A 20,649-nucleotide genomic window follows, 5' to 3' on the forward strand; every position below is an offset into this window, starting at 1 on the left:
GAGAGCCCTAGATACAAAGGCAAAGAGCTTGACCTCATTCTGAAAATTTAAGAAAAGAGTAAAAGACTTGTGTGTGTCAGGAATATTACCCTGACCGGAATGTACAGGATAGCCTGGAAGCAGAAATAAATGCATGAAAGAAGTCCAGACAGGGAATTATTGCAATGGTATAGTCTAAGCAACCTGCCAAGTAGTCTAAAGCAATGAGACCCCCAATTTAAAAGCAATCAGAATTAAGAGGGACTGATAAAAGCGATGAGGAAGGGTTGGTTAGAAGAGGGGTTAATAACTTATCACAACATCTGAAATAAATTCATGATTCACCAGGGAGCTGTGTCTTTATTATTTCCTTTCTTCCTGAAGTGTCTAATTCATGTAGGATTACCACAAGAATATGACCAGGAAGCAAATTCTGGCAGGATATAAAAGGCTGGGAAAGTAACATTTATATGTCTAATGACATGCAACCTCATCCATTGGTTTTCATGCTATATGTTCAGGAACAGAAGAGAACAAGTTTGCACACCATGGGTGACATCCTTTCATCAATGCAGCTTTAATCAGTGACACTAGGAAAAAGAAAAAAGACTTCCACCACCAGATTCCCTGATTTTATGTCGAATGGTTGATAAAGTGACTTATTCTTTTAGTTGACTATTTGCCTCCCAACACTTTCACTTTCTTTTTTTTTTTTTTTGGCTCAAACTATCTCAACCAGATTCTGAATCAAGCCAGTACTTATCTTCATGTAAGAATAAAAATCCAAACTGCAAAAATTAGATATCAAAAAGTAAGAGTAGAGGCTGAAACCCAGTATTCTGAGAGCTATACAATTGTGATACATTAAACCACAAAATCATTTTTAATAAATACATTCAACACAATAGGATAAGCAGGAGTTCCAATGATAGTGTAGCTTATGGACTTGATACATAAAACAAAGGTGATTCTGATTAAGCTTTAGGATTAAAATATTAAAAATTTTTGAAGTTTGTTTCTTTTATCTGGAAAAGAGTGATTTTGTTTTTGTTTTACAGGTCCTGATCACGCCCACCCCAACTCCACTTTTGAAAACAAAACAAAATCTGAACATTTGGCACCTATCCTCTGTAATTACATCTTTAATGATCATAAGAGACCTGGGAATAAACTTCATCTTTTGATTCACAGATATTAACTCTGGACTAGCTAACTAGAAGAAGTAGCAAAACTTAGTCAGATGGAACTGGATCTCACACTGGATAACCTAAATACTGTTACATGCTCATACAAAGAAATTAAGCACCCAAAAAGCTCAATTATAATTTTCTTCAAGAATTATTTTTCCAAAAAAACTTACTCAAAATGACCACTATGAGGGCCTCATGTGTCATCCAAATGACCATCCAAATTATGATCTAAGAAGGTTTTTATGATATATGTTATTAAGCAAACAAATTTTGAGAAAGAAATATAAAGGCTCTGGGTTCAGTTATCTTTAAAACCACTAACACTAACCTAGCAGAAATCTGAAAAGTATGCAAATAATTTTCAAAGTTATTTTCTTACTGATTTATAGTTTTATTACACCCTTCTTCCATTCTCACAGCTTTTCAGATTGTCTCCTAACATTTCAGCTTGAAATGAATGTAACTATGGGCTTTCCTTATCAGCCTGCAAACTAGTTAAAGATGTAAAAATAAATACAGTTTTAAAGTAAGCTTTCAAGTAACCTTTCACTGAACAAAAATAATTTTACAATTCGAATTAGCTACCTTCTAACTGTAATTAGTACAGTCCAGATTATCATTCACCAACACGTATTTCCCTCATTTATCCTTAATTTCTCTCGAGCACATTTTTAACTGTCTGTATCACGTCTTTGATTTAATGATAATGAATTTTAAACACTTAGCATGGTGCCTAGCACAGAGTAAGCACTTAATGTAAGTAAACTGCCATTATCTTCATTATCATTATTACAATTACTTAGAGGTTAAGAACTTCAGTTTCCCCCATGGGGAAAATTATACAGAAGAAAATAATCTTGTATTTCCAATGTTCAGTGAGTATACTGTACTAATTTACATTATGATGCTGTAGCAGCACTATACTTATTGTTGCAAATGATAAAGTCAACTTTGTTGTAAACAAATATCGTCACAATAGAATACTACTCAATATAATCATCTCAAAGTTCCACTCTAACCATCTAAAATAATAGGCTGTGGATCTGATTACACATTACACACATCCTTCGGTACAACAAATAATGTTTTCTATATAGGTCCATATAACTGTCAATTCTTATAATAAAAACGTTAACTAATTGTATATTATACTATAAGCTTAAATATCTTAATCTGTGATGTGCCTGTAACAATGGTACATAAAATACATTTTCATGAAAGTAAAATTTTGGTTAAAATTAATATTACAGTATCCTCTAAAAAGAAAAGCAATCTTAAATAGGTAGCCCAAGGGATACGTTTCCTTTCTCCAATCTTTGTTTTCCTGATGGTTGAATAGGCATGCCAATGTGCAAAATATCCAAAGAGTCAAGATGAAGACAAAAAGGACAAAAACTGCAAAGGTATTCAATAATTTAAGACAACAGGCATACTTTTAAGTGTACGACCAGATCCACAGATGGCATGCTACTTCCAGTTTACTTGGTAGTTGACCTCTACATTAAAGTGATAAACAGTTCAGGTCTTAGGAGAAAATGTGCATCAGATTTACTTATGATATACTTACGAAATAATCAGAATAAGAAAATATATTGTTTCAGATTAAAAGAACCTTAACAATTACTATTTTTTTTTAGTTGATAGTCATCCTAATACTTTTATCATATAAAACATGACACAAAGTATTAGTATTACAATCTTTTACTTACTTGTATTTTTCCAAATGTTTCATCAAAGGGGCTTTTTACTATCAAGGAAAGAAAAAAAGAGAGAACTGTTAGCATTACTTAAGAATAAGAACCCCCCCTTAAACAAGCCTGCTAAAATGCCAGCATATACTTTGCTAAAACTGAATGTAAATATGTAAACAAAATCTGAACAAACTAACAATACTACAGGTTGGGGAAGTTATTTTTCTCACATACTACACTTTGAATTTGTGGTTTCCTACATATTCATTGAGAATAGGTGCTCTGATATCAAAGGGGCTGAGTTCAAGTCCCAGGTCCTCTACTTATTAGCAATGTTTCCTTGAACTAACATCTACCTAGCCACTATAAGTATAGTTTTTTCTTCTATCCCTCTAAAGAAGGGATAACAATGATACCTGCCTTATGTAGTTGTCGTCAGGATTAAATAAGATGAACCATAAAAAAAGTGTGGCACAGTGTCAAGCACTTAATATGCACTTAATACATACTTCCCATTATTATTACTGTTAATGAGTCTATCATTTGTTTCTACCTTAACTTGGTTTCTCTTCAAAATATAGACTAAAAGCTGTTAACTACTTGAGGAAATCTAAAAGATGATTAAAAACCGAAAAATTCATTTAGAATTCTGACTGTTAATGACTTAAAAAAAAAAAACCCACCTTCCTAACATCTGAAAAAAAGTGGCAAGAAAGCAAATATAGATCAAAGTACATAAGAATTAAGACTCAGTATTAAACTTCTCCAAATTTCTAATAAAATATTACTTTATAAGGAAAGGATTCACCATTTTCCATCCATCTTCTCTACACCCCTCAAAAAAGAAGATACAAACAAGTTTATGACTGAATAAAGCATCTCTCATGTTTATTATTCAGAACCTTCTCCTTATCTCTTTTATCATTACATGCAAAAATATTCAAAGCTTCAGATACCTGAAAACTTTTATATATTTTATACAGATTATATATCTGCATAATCCAGGTCACAACTAAGACTAACTGATCTTACAAAGTAGTTCACACTGACCAGGTTTCCTTTCTGAGACGCTTTTCTATTTTTACTTGGGAAAACAGGAAGTCCCATTGGAACCAGGAACTGCCTGATTCTAAGAAAGTTCATATGAGACCACTTTAACAAGGTACAATAAAAAAGCAAAGAAAATATGTATCTTGTTATCATTAAAAGAGATTTTGCTAATAGATTTTTAGACAACACTTCTCCATACAACAAAAAGGTTTTAATGCTGGGAAAGAAAAATTTCTGAAAGACAGAAAATCATAAGTATTGAAAAGGGAAATAAGGAGAAGAAATAATATAGTTTAAAGACTAAAATGTTGAGAATCAGAACATGTGAATGAAAAAGATACTTTTTAAGTAACGTTAACTTTTGGGGAGGGGGGAAGGAGGGTGGCAGAGGGAAAAGGGAGAGATTGAATAAGGGGCATAAAGAATAAGTATGATTTGTAACAATTAATATGCTAAATAAAAATTTTTTTAAATAAAAAAGTAACATTAACTTTTAATGTAAAATTTGAACATTTTAAATAAAACTATAATTAGCTCCATATACTAGCAAAAAAATGCTTTGCCAGTCGGCTTACAATAAATTGGCCAAACAATACCAAAAAACAAGCATTTTATTTGCTTTTTATAAGAACAATTCTTAAAAATATAAACACATGCATTTCTAAAAATAGATCCTAATGTCTACAAAGAAAAGCCATGGTAGCATTACTTTTTTGATTATATACAAAATTAATTTTTGTCAAGAGTACCAAATGGAAAACCAGTACTTACTGTATCTCTGCAAAAGCAGAACTGTGAATTGTAGATGTTCTACCACCAGACTGCTCTGATATGAATTCCTCATGTCGGGGACCATGCATTACTTATGTTTGTATGCCCAGAGCCAAGCACAGTATTGGACATACAGTAGTGCTTGAAAAGTGCTGGCTGTGCTATCTAGGCTAAATCCAATCTTCTTTATTCTACTTTGTGTATTAACACTGAAGCAAAAGTATTAAATTACGTAGGAAGGTAGAGAAGGGTATGTTCTGAGCAACTGGGAGAGGAGACAAATAGGATAACAGGGAAAGCTAGAGGAGAACAACAATTCTGTTGAAAAACAATGTTTGCCCTTTATATCCTTCTAGATTTCAGTTTCTTGTCTAGTAGGCTAAGATACCTGAAAGTATAACATACCTAAAAAGCAAAGCGATTTGCTTGCCACTCCACACACCATTTGTTAAAATTTTCCCCAAATGCCTATGACAATTGTCGCCTAACAGCAGAAGTAAAATGTAGCCCTGAGGCTAAGTTAGAGATGAAAACTCCACCCCAAAACAGCAACTCCAAGAAACTAAAGGCCCTCAAATTTCTGAAAGAAGTATCTTTACACATCTAACTTTTCTTCCCCCAAATCATTTCGGTATTTCTAACACTACCCCCCAACCAATTAGGCAACTGTAGGAAAGAAACCTTATTTCAAAAGCATCCCACAAGCAAAAATTTGTCACTTCATTTATTATTCAGTCTCTTTCTAGGGATGGACCTGAGAGTGAATTACTATTCGTATTCCTTATCCTAAAGCAATGATAATGCCAAGATGGTACTTCAAAATTTACTCTTCCATCCCCTAAAAATACAACCTTGAAGCCATGTTTGACCTGATATTGCCTTCCTTTTATACCCTATAACCGGAACAGCTTCTCATGACTGCTTTTTCTCAAATTCTCCTAGTTTGGCCATTTCTTCTTCAATGTTTTTGTTCAGATTATTTCAAACTTCAAATATACTAAATTTCTCTTCATAAATGTCCTCAAGATTTTGACTTTTCTTCCCTTTAAACTATCCTAATGACAGTAAAATCAAATTCCTAAAATGTTTAATCATATCCCTCAAAATCTCCCAATCGTTTCCCATCACATTTTGCCTCGAGGAACTAATTCTTATTCTGTGTTACTTTCTTGTAAGATATATATTGATTCTCCTTCTCCAAACCTCTCCCTCCCTCTCACTAATTCAAAAAAGTTACTAGCTTTACTGATCCTTTCAAGTGTAAATTTTTTTCCATTCTCTTATGCTGAAATCAAATTTATTAATGTTTATGAACCCCAGATTAAAAAGGAAAAAACTGTGAACACATCTACAGGTTGATATACTTCAAAGTATATACTTGTGTTAACCAAATAAATTGAGGGTCTCTTAGAAAGGCTCCATTTTGGTTACTCAGTGGAGTAAAGGGGAAAAAACTCTATGGTGACCAAAGTTCATGTTTTATAGCTCAGAAGAAAGACAAACCTTATTCATTTAACCTCAAATATTTATTGAGTACTTTGTACTAGGCACTGAAAATATGGCATTGAATAAAACAAAAAATATCCCTGCCCTCAAGGAACTTACGTCCTAGAGGGGTTAAAAGAAACCATGAACAAATAAATTTTTAAAATACACAGTATTTCAGATGGTTCTAAGTGTTTGGAGAGAAAACAGCTGGAATGGTAGGTAATATGACGGTACTTCAAAAAGTTCATAGAAAGATGTGTATTATCTTTTAATTCTATTTTCCATGAACTTTCTGAAGTACCCCCATATGTGAGGGAGAGAAGCAATTTTAAGTATGATTGTCACAGAACGCCATGCTAAGACTGCATCTGAATAGAAACATGAAGGAGCAGAGGGCACAAGCCATGTGGCTATCTGGAGGAAGAGGTTTACAGACAGAACAGCAAGTATAAAGGCTATTATTAGGTGGTAGCATGTCTGGTATATTTCTCCCAGAAATGGAAGGAAGCCAGCATGGCTGGAGCAGAGTGGATAGGAGGGCAAGTAGCAAGAAATGAAGTCAGACTGTTAAGATAATTTAAGGGAATCAGTACATACAAGATTATGTAGGGCCTTGAACACTTTATTTAACTCTAAGGGAGAAACCTCAGAAAATTGAGAGCATATGTTATACGGCTTAACTTTAAAAGAAAGGCACATGTAATGAGGGGTTGCTCAACTCTCTGGCTTAAGCTCAAGTCCTAAGCATTCAGACAATAAATGATCTACTCTTTATGACCTAAATAGGAAAACAGGTTAATAGTACATTCAGGGTGCTTTCCTCCATCTTTCTCTGGATCAATACAGTCAGCTTTGATCTGCCTCAACATTTCCCTGTTCTGCATACTTGGAGCTACTGTCAATTACAGTACAAAAAAAAATTCTTCCAGGAAGACTCTGAGCCTTTGATCTTTCCTGACCTCTCCAAGCCTGAATGTTTCCCTTCTCCTTCATTCTGCCTTGTAGTCAAGTTTGCAGTTATGCTATAACTGTGAAGGATGCCTAACCACTACAGCTTATTGTGACCTTCCTCTTCTCAGAACCCCTATGTATTTACTCTCAGTATCTTTACTACCTAATATTATCATTTAACTACATGGTGTTTGTTTCCTGTCCCAAACAAGACTACAAAATCTCTACCAATCTCAATGCCTTGCAGATATTGGGTGCTAAATATATGATGAACAAATAGAAGCTTGTAGGCACACTGCAGTCTCCCAGAATAACAGCATCATCAATGTCAGAAAGGTACTATAGTCCTGATCATTCTATAACCCTCCCCTCTGAAGAAAAAGGAAATTACATTTGTTGAGCTCTTAGCATGTGCCAGGAATAATGCTGCTGCCAAGTACGAAAGAGGTACCTCATTTTATCCTCACAACACCACTACTTTAGAGGAAGTATTATCCCCATTTTTGTGGACTGAGATAATGGAGGCATGATGACATAAGATTGCTTCCTTGAGGTAAACACTGTTCAATAAGCTGGGATTCAAAAAGATGAGACTCAAGCCTATCTATGTCTCACTCCAAAGCCTACATTACTCTCACTATAACAACTACAAAAGAAACTACAACTAACTACAGAAAAGAAAACATTTGTTTTATTTGGTTTAAGGAAAGCATTCTTCTCTAGAACTTTCAGATTTTGCATCATTAAACTTTAATCTCTTTATAATACAATGCATCGAAAATGACAAAGATGGAAGTAAGGAAAAATACTGCTATTGGAGAACACAGTTGTCTCTTAGATGAGGAAAATCTTCTCTTCAAAATAAGTTCTCTAATTTTGGTATGGGAAAAGATTTTCCATGATATATCAAAATATGAAGTGTCCTGTGACTACCACGGGCAGAATTTAATCACTCTCCTTCTCTCTGCTGCAATGGCACACTGTTTATATGACTGTCATAGAACTGACCATATGGCATCACTTTTTTTTTTTTTTTTTAAAAAGATGACCGGTAAGGGGATCTTAACCCTTGACTTGGTGTTGTCAGCACCACGCTCACCCAGTGAGCTAACCGGCCATCCCTATATGGGATCCGAACCCGTGGCCTTGGTGTTATTAGCACCGCACTCTACCGAGTGAGCCACGGGCCGGCCCATGGCATCACTTTTAAAAAAACATAATTTCTGATTTAATACTACACTACATCTAAACAACATTTTCATTTGGCTTCATAAATATCCAAAAACATATAGAAAGTGCTTACTATGTGCCAGCATTATGACAATTGCAGATTTAAAAATGTATATAAACCCTGTCCTCAAAAAGTTCAGTCTGGAGGGCAGCATCTCTCCACACATGGGCTTTCAAGAAAAGCCAGTCTCTTATAATTTTAAAACTTCATGACCTTAAGGCTAGGTTTTAGTCTTAGGAAAATTCAAATTATCTAGGCAGTGAAACTGAACTACCTGAATTTAACAGTTATTGCTATGGGTTGCACTTTTTTGTAAACAGATATTCAAATTCTCAAATCCCATTTTCTAGCATTAATATTTTAAACAGAGCATAATTATATGAGAAGACAGGAAGGAGAGGATGGGGAATGTTTTCAACAACTAGAGAACACTACACTTGTGTGGCAAACACTTCTGCATTTTACCACCATTTTATGATCTAAAAATGGACAGGGTGAACGAGGCAGGGCATTCTACTGCTACACAGCACTTTGCCCATTTGTTCTCTGACAGTTCTCCAATTGTTTCATGACTTTATTAAATATATGGTCATTCTACAAGACAGTAACAGTTCACTTAATATATACTTACAAATTACTGTAAATATTGAGATTAAATCAGCAATCAAAATGTTTGATGGACAAAAGTTATCTTTATTGTCTACACTAAAACTTGCCTAAGGCAAACTCTTACACCACCTTTGTTGTACTCGTGAATAACCTTTCAATTGTGATCCCACCTGTCTATCTGGATTTACAGAAGTACAAACATAGATGGGGATGAGTGAAAGAGGAGGAGGGCAGAAACTCAAAAGCTTCTCCACTTCTCATATCCTATGGGACTGCCCTGTTTTAAGAGATACAACAATCCCATGCTACTAATAAGCTACTCTTGAAAAACAGAACATGCACACTAATTTTATAAAATTAAAATAAAAAGGACTGTAAATGTGTATATCAAAGTACTAAGAATTTAAAGAATATTCAAAACAATGTGTCCAAGAAAATAAAAAGTCAAAACTCAGAATCAAATTTGCCAATAGCCTAATTATTTGGTTGGTTCTTATTCTTTATCTCTATATATGATAATGAACATTGTGGTCTCTTTCAACCTTCTGATCATTTGAAAGTCTCATATTTGCTCACACTAAAAATGAAAATTCCCCAGGGGGGAGAAAATTGATATCAGACTACAATTAAAATTATTTATCTTTACTCAAGCACTAACTGCACATAACAATTGTACCCAAAGTTGGCGACCTCTTTAACAAAAGCCTTTTAACCACAGGCTGTTCAACAAGTGTTTATGAAGCATATTCTATAAACCATGTTCTGAGAACATGCTGCTTTTGGAATAGTGGAGGTGGAGATAAACAAGTAACTATGAGATATAAAGTGATCGGTACCACCAATATAATTCTATGGTGAAAAGAATCAGAAAAGTGATGGAGTACTCCTCACTGGGCATGACGGAACTTTTGCAGGTGAAGGTAATGTTCTACACTGCAGGGATTTAAGTTACACAGCTGTATGCATTTGTCAAAATTCATCTAATGGTACACTGAGTATCTGTGTATCTCACTATATGCAAATTTTACCACAAAATAAAAAACTTACTCGAGTTCATAATATGCATAAAGTATATAAAGTATCCTAATGCCTTCAACTTACTTTGAAATACATTTTCTTAAAAAAGGAAAAAATGATAGATAAGATGCACAATAAAGCAAATACAGAAAATTTCAACTGTAGAATCTAGATAATGGGAATATGAGTACTGATAGCACAATTCTTTCAACTATCTGAAATTTTTCATAAGATGTTAGGAGAGGAAAAGTAAAAAATAAAACAAGAAATGCTGGTGGTGCTGAAAGCTGAAATCATATCATACGTTCTGGTTTTCAGTCTAGTATGTGAGCTGTTTTTGTTTTGCAGTGGGGGCCACTGTCCAGTATGGGGATCCAAATGCTTGACCTTGGCGTTATAACACTGCGCTTTAACCAACTGAGCTAAGTAGCCAGCCCAAGAGCAAAGGTAAGGCTGTTGGGCTTTATTTACTTATTTATTTATTTCCAGTTCAGTATGTGAGAAACTTGGAAGTCACCACTTTGTCCCAAAAAGAAGTTGGACACACTGAAAAATCAACAACTCTTCTTAGATCCATAAGAGAAGTGAGGTCACAGGGAAAAGGGCTACCTCCAAAATCGGAGAGACCAACAGAGAAACACCACTTACTTGAATAGAAACCCATGAGTAGCTAGCTAGCTCTCAGGGAACCAGTGCCAAGGTAGGAAAACCTAAATCTTAATCAACAAACTGCTGGAGGTTCAGTGTGGACAACTTTTTGGAGTTAAACACTCCAGTGGGATTCAGTCAGGGGAACCCCACACTTCCAAGAGTTTAACCAAGTCCTCACAGTGAATATCAGAGAAAAATCTCCATGTATTTCACTCCACTATCTTCTTACATGCATGGTTTCTGAGGAGAAGTTGGATGTAATTCTTACCTCTGTTTCTCTACAGGTAACATGTTTCGTTCCCCCACTCTGGCCTCTTTTGGAATTTATTCTTTATCTTTGATTTCCTGTAGCTTGAAAGTGATATGCCAAGGTATAGTTTTTTACAACATCCTTGCCATATCTGAGTCTGGTTTAAAACTGTATTTTTGTCTTTTAGTATATCTTTTAATTTTTTCTTGATTGCCAGACATGCATGATGATCTGTGCAAAAGAAATTGCTTTATAGGATGTGACTTTTGTAATGTGGTGGTAAATTGTGTTGTGAGAGAGAGCATTCTACAATCCTATGATAAGGACTCAGTCTTTTCATAAGTCTGTATCTTTGGATTATGAACTACACATGTGCTGTCATCCTCCCAACTCCCCCAGTAATTCACCCCTTAGGTGAGACAGGATGGCTAGAGTGGGCTGGAATTGGGTTTTTCCCCTTCATCCATATGGAAGAGTAGAGACAGCTGGAGTCAGGTCGTTCTCCTCCCCAGGTCATTTGGGCTCTGATAAAACTCCAACAGGCTAGGCTTTGGTAAATACTTTCTCCTTGGGGCAGACTTTGTTAAGAACAGAATTCACTGGCATATTTCCAAATGGTTCCTTTGCTCCTCCCCCTACTAGAAATACGTGAGGATTTTTCTCTGATATTCACTGTGAAGTCTATATCCTGCAAAATAATCCTTCAAGTGAAGGAAATATAAAAACTACTCAGAAAAACAAAAATTGAGGCAATTTATTGCTGGTAGGCCTGCCTTTCAAGCAATGTTTTTTTAAAAAAGTTATTTAGAGAGAAGGAAAAATAATACAGGCCAGAAACTCAGATCTACATAAAGAAAAAAAGGAAGAACAGAGAAGAAATAAGCAAAGGTAAAATAAAAACCTTAATTTTTTCTTATTCTTACTGACCTAAAGAGTTCATTCAAATAATAATAGGAATAATATACCTGAATACATATGCTTATGTATATACACACACATATATATGCTTTTGTATTCTTATGAATAAGTAAAATTAATGACAGCAATGATACAAGAGAGGGAGGAAGGAATTAGAAATATTTCGTTATTATAAGAACACTATCTATGAATCAGTATAGTTATACTGTTATTTGAAAGTGGACTTGGATTAGTTGTAAATGTATATTGCAAATTCTAGGGCAAGCAAAAAAAGTACAACTGATATGCTAAGAAAATAGTAAATGGAAACATAAAATGCTCAATAAAAACCACAGAAGGTGGGAAAAAAGTGGAAGACAAAAATAGAAACAAAGAACGAGGTCAATGAACAGAAAAGAGTGACAAATATGACAGATAATAATTCAACTATATTGATAATCACTTTGGACATTAATAGTCTAAATGCAGTAAATAAACATCAGACCAAGTATTGAAAGATCAGATCAATGAAAAACAAAGACCCAAGTATATGTTGTCTACAAGAAACCCCCTTTAATTATAAAGACACATGTAAAGTGAAAGTAAAAAGATGAAGAAAGATGTACCATATTAACACTAATTACAAGAAAGTGGAGAGAGGCTGTGGATGACCCACTCTGCTCCTCAGATTCTTGTGTTGGATTTTTGAAACTCTGAAGGTGGGTGTGAAGGTTAAAGAAGCTATGCTGCCAGAGTGCTCTATGTGTTTCCAAGACCAACAAAAGATAAATATTTAGTTAATTTAACATCTTCAAAACCCAGAGAGCCACACCTGCAGCCCTGCCCACACAGAAGGCAGGAACCCATGCTGCCACCATCAGGGAGGCCCCAGGCAGGCAGAAAACACAGCCAGCTGCTCCTCCCACCCTGCCCCATCCTTGAAGAAGATAAGACCCCACATCACTGCCATCAGAGAGGCCTTAAACAGCTTCCACAGAGGTGGTCCACAACCACCACCACCACAGCATCTACTGCTACAAGGATGACATGCTGCCACAGTAAAATCCACGACCACTGTGCAGATGGCCCACTTGACTTCAATGACACAGGAGAGTCACTTGAGGAGCCTAGAAAAAGAAGTCTTTCTCCTAAAATGCAACTCCAGAGTAAAAGAAGCAACAGATGATATATCAGATGACCAGAAATCAATGAATGTACAGATACCAGAAATAAGAAAAAACCAGAAAATATGACACCGTCAAAGGAAGTTAGTAACTTTAAAGCACCAGACCATATAAAACATGAAACCCTTGAAATGATTAAAAAGGAATTCCAAATTATCTTAAGGAAACTCAATGAAACGAAAAAGGACTCAGTTAGACAACACAATGAAACAAATGAACAAAAAATCCAAGATATGAAGGAGGAAATTTACAAAGACATCAATACATTAAAAAAGAATGTAGGGCCAGCCCGGTGGCGCACTGGAGAGTGCGCTGCTTGGGAGCGCGGCGGCGCTCCCACCAAGGGTTCGGATCCCATGTGGAGACCGGTTCCTGCTCACTGGCTGAGCGCGGTGCGGGCGCAACACCGAGGGTTGCGATCCAGTTGCCGGTCAGTAAAAAAAGACAAAAAGGGGAAAAAAAAAAAAAAATATGTAGAAGAACTCCAGGAACTGAAAGACACAGTCAATGAAAAAAACAAAACCAAGAGCTTAAGCAGCAGATTACAGCAAGCAGAAGAATGAATTTCTGAACTCAAAGGTGCACTTTATGAAATAAGCCAAGCAGACAAAAAAAAAGAATTTGAAACAAAGTCTGAAAGGTAGCAGACATCAAATGCACCAACACCCAAATCATGCATTTTCCAGAAAGGAAATAAAAAAGTAAAGGCTCTGAAAATCCATTCAATGAAATAATAACAGAAAACTTCCAGATACAGGGAGAGACACAGACCTTCATATCAAGCAGTCTCAAAGATCCCCAAACAGATTTAACCCAAAAAGATTCTCTACAAGACACCCTAGAGTCAAATTGGCAAAGCTCAAAACAAAGAGAGAATCTTAAAAGAATAAAAATTGTCAAGTCACCTATAAGGAAGCCCCTGTCAGACTAACAACAGACTTCTCAACAGAAACTCTACAGGCCTGAAGAAAATAGGATGATATATTTGAAATACTAAAAGAAAAAAACTGCCAGCCCAGAGAACTATACCCAGCAAGGTTATGAGAGAAATAGTGTATTCTCCAGACAAACAAAAAATGTGGAAGTTAGTCACCATATGACCAGCCCTGCAAGCAATTCTCAAGGGAGTCCTGCATCTGGAATCCAAAAAAACAATAATCACTACTACAAATACACAAGAAAGAACAACATCCACTGGTAAAACACATATTCAAATGAGAAAGAAAAAAGAAACTAAATATTACCACCCAAAAAAACCCAATAAACATTGAAGGTGAATAATAAAAGGGGAAGAAAGGAACAAAAAATATTTAAAACAAATAAACAAGAAGTGACAAAATGCTAGGAATAAGAAAATACCTCTTAATAACAAGGCTAAATATAAGTACTTTAAACTCACCACTCAAAAGACACAGAGTAGATCAAAAGCTACATCCCATTATATGCTATCTTTAAGAGACTCACTTCACCTGTAAAGATGCATATAGACTAATAGAGAGGGACGGAAAAAGATATACCATGGAAATGGAAATCAAAAACAAGCAGCCATAGCTATTCTTATATCAGATAAAACAGACTTTAAACCAAAAAACCATAAAAAGAGACAAAGAAGGTCACTATATAATAATAAAGGGATCTATCCAGCAACAAGAAATAACAATTACAAAAATATACGCACTCAACACTGAGCACCTAGATATATAAAGCAAACACTATCAAACACTAAAGAAAGAGTTATACCCCGATATGATAATAGTGGAGGACCTAAACACTCCTCTTATCATTGAACAGATCGTCTAGGCAACAAATCAAAAGAGAAACACAGGATTTAAACTATACCAATTAGACCTAGCAGATATCCACAGAACTTTTCACTCAACAACTACAGAACATACATTGTTCTCATCAGCACATGGAACATTGTCCGGGATAGACTACATGTTAGATTACAAATTAAGTCTCAATAACTCTAAAAAAAATCAAAATCATTTGAAGTATCTTTTCAGAACACAAAAGATTAAAACTAGAAATTAATAACAAGTAAAACTCAGGACTCTATACAAATACACGGAAATTAAACAACAGGCTCGTGAATGACCTAAGGGTCCAAGAAGAAATTAAACAGGAAATCAAAAAATTTCCAGAGGCCAATGAAAATAAAGACACATCATATCAAAACACGTGGGATACTGCTGAAGCAATACCAAGAGGGAAGTTTATAGCACTAAATGCTTACATCAAAAAAACAGAAAAATTTTGGGCCAGCCCGGTGGCGCACTGGAGAGTGCGCCACTTGGGAGCGCGGCGGAACTCCCGCCGAGGGTTCGGATCCCATGTGGAGACTGGTTCCCACTCGCTGGCTGAGTGCGGTGCGGGCGCAACACCGAGGGTTGCAATCCCATTGCCAGTCCCCGGTACGGGCGTGACACCGAGGGTTGCGATCCCGTTACCGGTCAGTAAAAAAGACAAAAAGGAAAAGAAAAAAAATAGAAAAATTTCAAGCAAACAACCTAATGCTACACCTCAAAGAACTAGAAAAACAAAAACAATCCAATCCCAAAATTAGTAGATGGGAAGATTAAGATCAGAGCAGAACTAAATAAATAAGAGTCCCAAAAGACAATACAAAAGATCAATAAACAAAAAGCTAGTTTGGGGAGAAGAAAAAAAAAATTGACAAACCATCGGCTAGGTTAAACCACCCCCCCCCGCCCCCAAAAAAGAAAAGAAAGAGACAGAGAAGACCCAAATTACAAAAATCAAGTGGAGACATTACAACTGACACCACAGAAATACAAAAAATCTTTAGAGACTATTGCAAACAACTGTATGCCAACAAATTTGAAAATGTGGGAGAAAGGATACACTTCTGGACACACACAAACTACCAAGACTGAACCAAGAAAAACTAGAAAACCTGAACAGACCAATAACAAGCAAGAAGACTGAAGCAGTAACAGCAGTCTCCCAACAAAGAAAAGCCTGGGACGGGATGGCTTTACTGCTGAATTCTACCAGACCTTTAAAGAGGAGTTAAATCCAACTCTCTTCAACCTATTCTAAAAAATGAAAACAGAGGCCATTCTCCCAAACTCATTCTATGAGGCCAGTGTCACTTTGATACCAAAACCAAAGATACAACAACAAAAAGAAAACTACAGGCCAATGTTCTCTGATGAACATACATGCAAAAATTCTCCACAAAATATCAGCAAGCAACACATCAAAAAAATTATACACCATGATCAAGTGGGATTCATCCCAGGGATGTGAGGATGGTTCGACATATGCAAGTCAATAAATGTGATACACCACATCAACAAAATCAAGAACAAAAACTATATGATTATCTCAATAAATGCAGAAAAAGCACTTGACAAAATTCAGCATCCCTTCATGATAAAGACTCTCAGCATTAGGTACAGAAGGAAAGTATTTCAACATGATAAAAGCCATATATGACAAACCCACTGCTGATATCATCCTGAATGGGAAAAAGTTGAAAACTTTCCCTTAACAATGGGAACAAGAAAAGACTCTCACCACTTGTATTTAACATAGTACTGAAAGTACCAGACAGAGCAATCAGGCAAGAGAAAGAAATAAAGGGCATCCAAACAGGAAAAGATAAAGTCAAAGTGTCCCGATATGCAGGTGACATGACCCTATATGCAAAAAAATCTTAAGACTGTACAAAAAACTCTTAGAACTGAATAATAATTTCAGTAATGTTGCAGCACATAAAATCAACACCCAAAAATCATTTGTGTTTATATTCCCCAATAAAGAATTAACAGAAAGAGAAATCAATAAAGTAAGCCCATTTATAATAGTCACCAAAAAAATAAAATACCTCAGAATCAATTTAACCAAGGAGTGAAATACCTGTACAGTGAGAACTACAAATCACTACTGAAAGAAATTTAAGACAACACAAAAAGATGGAAGGACATTCTATGCTCTTGGATTGGAAGAATTAACTTTGTGAAAATGTCCATATTGCCAAATGCAATCTACAGATTCAATGCAATCCCTATCAAAATACCAATGACATTCATCACGGAAACAGAAAAAACAATCCTAACATTCATGTGGAACAATAAAAGACCCCAAATAGCCAAAGCAATCCTGAGCAAAAAAAATAAAGCCAGAGGCATAACACTAATCCTAACATTCATGTGGAACAATAAAAGACCCCAAATAGCCAAAGCAATCCTGAGCAAAAAAAATAAAGCCAGAGGCATAACACTACCTGACTTTGAATTACACTACAAAGATATAGTAAGCAAAACAGGATGGTACTGGCATAGAAACAGGCACTTGGATCAATGGAACAGAGTCGAGAACCAAGAAATCAACTCAGAGACTTACAATCAACTCATCTTTGACAAAGGCAACAAGAACAAACATTAGGGAAAAGGCTGCCTCTTCAATAACTGGTGCTCAGAAAATTGAATATCCATATACAGAAGAATGAAACTAGATCTGCATCTCTCACCATATACCAAAATCAACTCAAAATGGATTAAAGACTTAAGCATAAGACCTGCAACTATAAAACTACTAATGGAAAACATAAGGGAAATACTTCACAAAGCAGGACTTGGCAAAGATTTTATGAATAAGAACTCAAAAACACAGGCAACAAAAGAAAAAATAAACAAATGGGATTACATCAAACTAAAAAGTTTCTGCACAGCAAAGGAAACAATCAACAGAGAGAAACGCCAACCTACAGAATGGGAGAAAATATTTGCAAATTATACATCCAACAAGGGATTAATACTCCAAAATATACAAGGAACTCAAACAACTACAGAGTAAAAAAACCAATAACTCAATTTAAAAAATGGAGCTGAACAGACATTTTTCAAAGGAAGACATAGAAATGGCCAGCAGGTACTTTAAAAAATGCTCTACGTCACTAATCATCAGGGAAATGCAAATTAAATCCACACTGAGACATCATCTCACACCAGTTAAACTGGCTATAATCCAAAAGACCAAGAATAACAAATGCTGGTGAGGACATGGAGAGAGGGGAACTCACCTACACTGTTAGTGGGACTGTAAATTAGTGTAGCCACTACAGAAACAGTACGGAAGTTTCTCAAACAACTACAGATAGATCTGCCATACGATCCAGCAATCCCACTTTTAGGTATATACCCAAAGGAATGAAAATCATCATGTCAAAGGGATAGATGCATTCCCATGTTCATCACAGCTCGATTTACAATAGCCAAGATATGGAACCAACCTAAATGTCCATCGTTGGACAACTGGATAAGGAAATGTGGTATATATACACTATGGAACACTACTCAACCATAAAAAAGAAATTCCGCCATTTGCAGCAACGTGGATGAACTTGGAGAAAATTATGTTAAGTGAAACAAGCCAGGCACAGAGGGAAAAATACCACATGTCCTCACTCTTAAGTGCTAAGAGAGAAAGACCACGGTAGTGTATTAGACTTGCAGAAAGAGACAACACACGTAGGTTTGCTGAGAGGGGAGAGGGGGAAGGGAAGGGAATTTGGGCAGTGACGTGGAATAACTGCAATTTGTGGTAGTGGGCATGCTGATAATATTGATCTGATTATCACATCTTGGGCACAGGTGGTAACAGTCTGCTTTGTACCTTATGAATATGCATAATTGATTTTTCCAAAAAAGAAAATGGAATTAGCTGCATTAATTTCAGATACGGCAGACTTCAGAGCAAGGAAAGTTATCAGGGATAAAGAGGGGCATTACATAATGATAAAGGAGTCAATTCTCCAAGAAGATATAACAATCTTTAATGTGCATGCCCTTAACAACAAAGTGTTAAAGTATGTGAAACAAAAACTGATAGAACTGCAAAGAGAAAGAGATGAATTCAATATTATAGTTGGAGACGTCAACACTCCTCTGTCAGAAATGGACAGATCCAGAAGGCAGAAAATCAGTAAGGACACAGAAGTCAACAACACCAATCAAATGGGTAAAATAGATATCTATATACTACTTCACCCAACAACAGAATATATAGTCTTCTCAGGCTCCCATGGAAAATTCACCAAGGCAGACCACATTTTGGGCCATAAAACACCATAACAAATATTTAAAAATAGCAATCATATAATGTCTGCTCTCAAACCACAACTGAATTAAACTAGAAATCAACAACAGAAAGACAGCTGGAAAATCCCAAAATACTTGGAGATTAAACAACACTTCTAGATAATACTTTGGTCAAAGAAGAAATCACTAGTGAAATTCAAAAATATTTTGAACTAAAATAAAAATGAAAACACAACTTAAAATTTGTGAGATACAGCAAAAGCAGTGCTTAGAGAGAAATCAGTAATTGGTATGTTAAAAAAGAAGATCTAAAACCAATCACAAGCTTCCATCTTAGAAAATTAGTAAAAGAGCAAATGAAACCCAAAGTAAGAAGAAGAAAAGAAATAAGTCTTAAAGCAGAAATCAATGAAATTAAAAGCAGAAAATCTACAGAAAAAAAAAAATCAAACAAGCTGGTTCTTTGAAAAGATCAGTGAAATCAATAAGCCTTTAGAAAGACTAAGATTAAAAAAAAGAGGACACAAATTACTAATAGAAACAAGGGGCTGGTCAGTTAGCTCAATTGGTTAGAGCACTTTGTTATAACACCAAGGTCAAGGATTTGGATTCCTTTATTGGCCAGCCACCAAAAAAAAAAAAAAAAAAAAATGATGAGAAAGGAAAAGAAATGAAAGAGGACATCACTGCAGATTCCCTTTAATCACTGTTTTAATCTTCATTTAATGCCCACACAAATTTGATGGCCTAGATGAAATAGACCAATTCCTTGAAAGACACAATCTGTCAAAACTCACAAACCTCAACAGGCCTATATCTATCAAAGAAACTGAACTGATAATTAGTTAGCTTCCAAAACAGAAAGCACCAGGCCCAGATAGGTTCACTGGTAAATTCTATCAAAAATTTATGGAAGAATTTATACCAATTTTCTAAAATATCTTTCAGAAGACAGAAGCAGAGGGAATGCTTCCTAACTCATTCTATTAGACCAACATTACCCTAATACCGAAATGAGACAAATATAAGAAAACCACTGATGTCTCATGAACACAGATGCAAAAATCTTCAACGAAATAGAAAACTGAATCTAACAATATATAAAAAGAATACATCACAACCAAGTGAAATTTATCCCAGGTATGCAAGGGTGGTTCACCACTTGAAAATTAATGTAGTCATGTAGTCCACCACATTAACAGGCTAAGGAAGAAAAATCACATGATCTTATCAATAAATGCAGAAAAAGCACTTGACAAAAACCCAACATCCATTCACAATATTTAAAAAAAAAAAAAAAAAAAAAAAAATCAGTAAAATAGAATAGAGGGAAACATCCTCAACTTGATAAAGAATATCTACCAAAAAAAACCCTACAGCTAAGAACATACTTAGTGGTGAGAAACTCAAAGCCTTCCCAATAAAATCAGAAAGGAAGCAATGACGTTCCCTTCCACCACTGCTTTGCAACATCATACTGGAAGTCCCACCTGGTGCAATAAGAAAGAAAAGAAAAGGTACAGAGACTGGAAGAAGAAATAAAACTCTGCTCTCAGATGACCTTATCACTTATATAGAAAATCAAAAGAATAGACAAAGAACTCCTGGAACAAAGGTGAAGG

At 35.5% G+C, this 20,649-nt stretch overlaps 1 protein-coding gene across 1 annotated transcript in view; it reads right to left on the bottom strand.

The window, feature by feature from the left end:
• The window catches only part of LEMD3 (LEM domain containing 3), a 79,472-nt gene that overhangs the window by 38,809 nt on the left and 20,014 nt on the right, over positions 1–20,649 (bottom strand). Inside the window, exon 3 of the mRNA XM_008584459.1 lies at positions 2,879–2,916. Within this exon, the coding sequence (XP_008582681.1) occupies positions 2,879–2,916 (38 nt within the window). The remainder of the gene's footprint in view (positions 1–2,878; positions 2,917–20,649) is intronic.

Source organism: Galeopterus variegatus, unplaced genomic scaffold (assembly GCF_000696425.1).
Source record: "Galeopterus variegatus unplaced genomic scaffold, G_variegatus-3.0.2 Scaffold3265, whole genome shotgun sequence".
In the NCBI taxonomy this organism is placed as follows: Eukaryota; Metazoa; Chordata; class Mammalia; order Dermoptera; family Cynocephalidae; genus Galeopterus; species Galeopterus variegatus.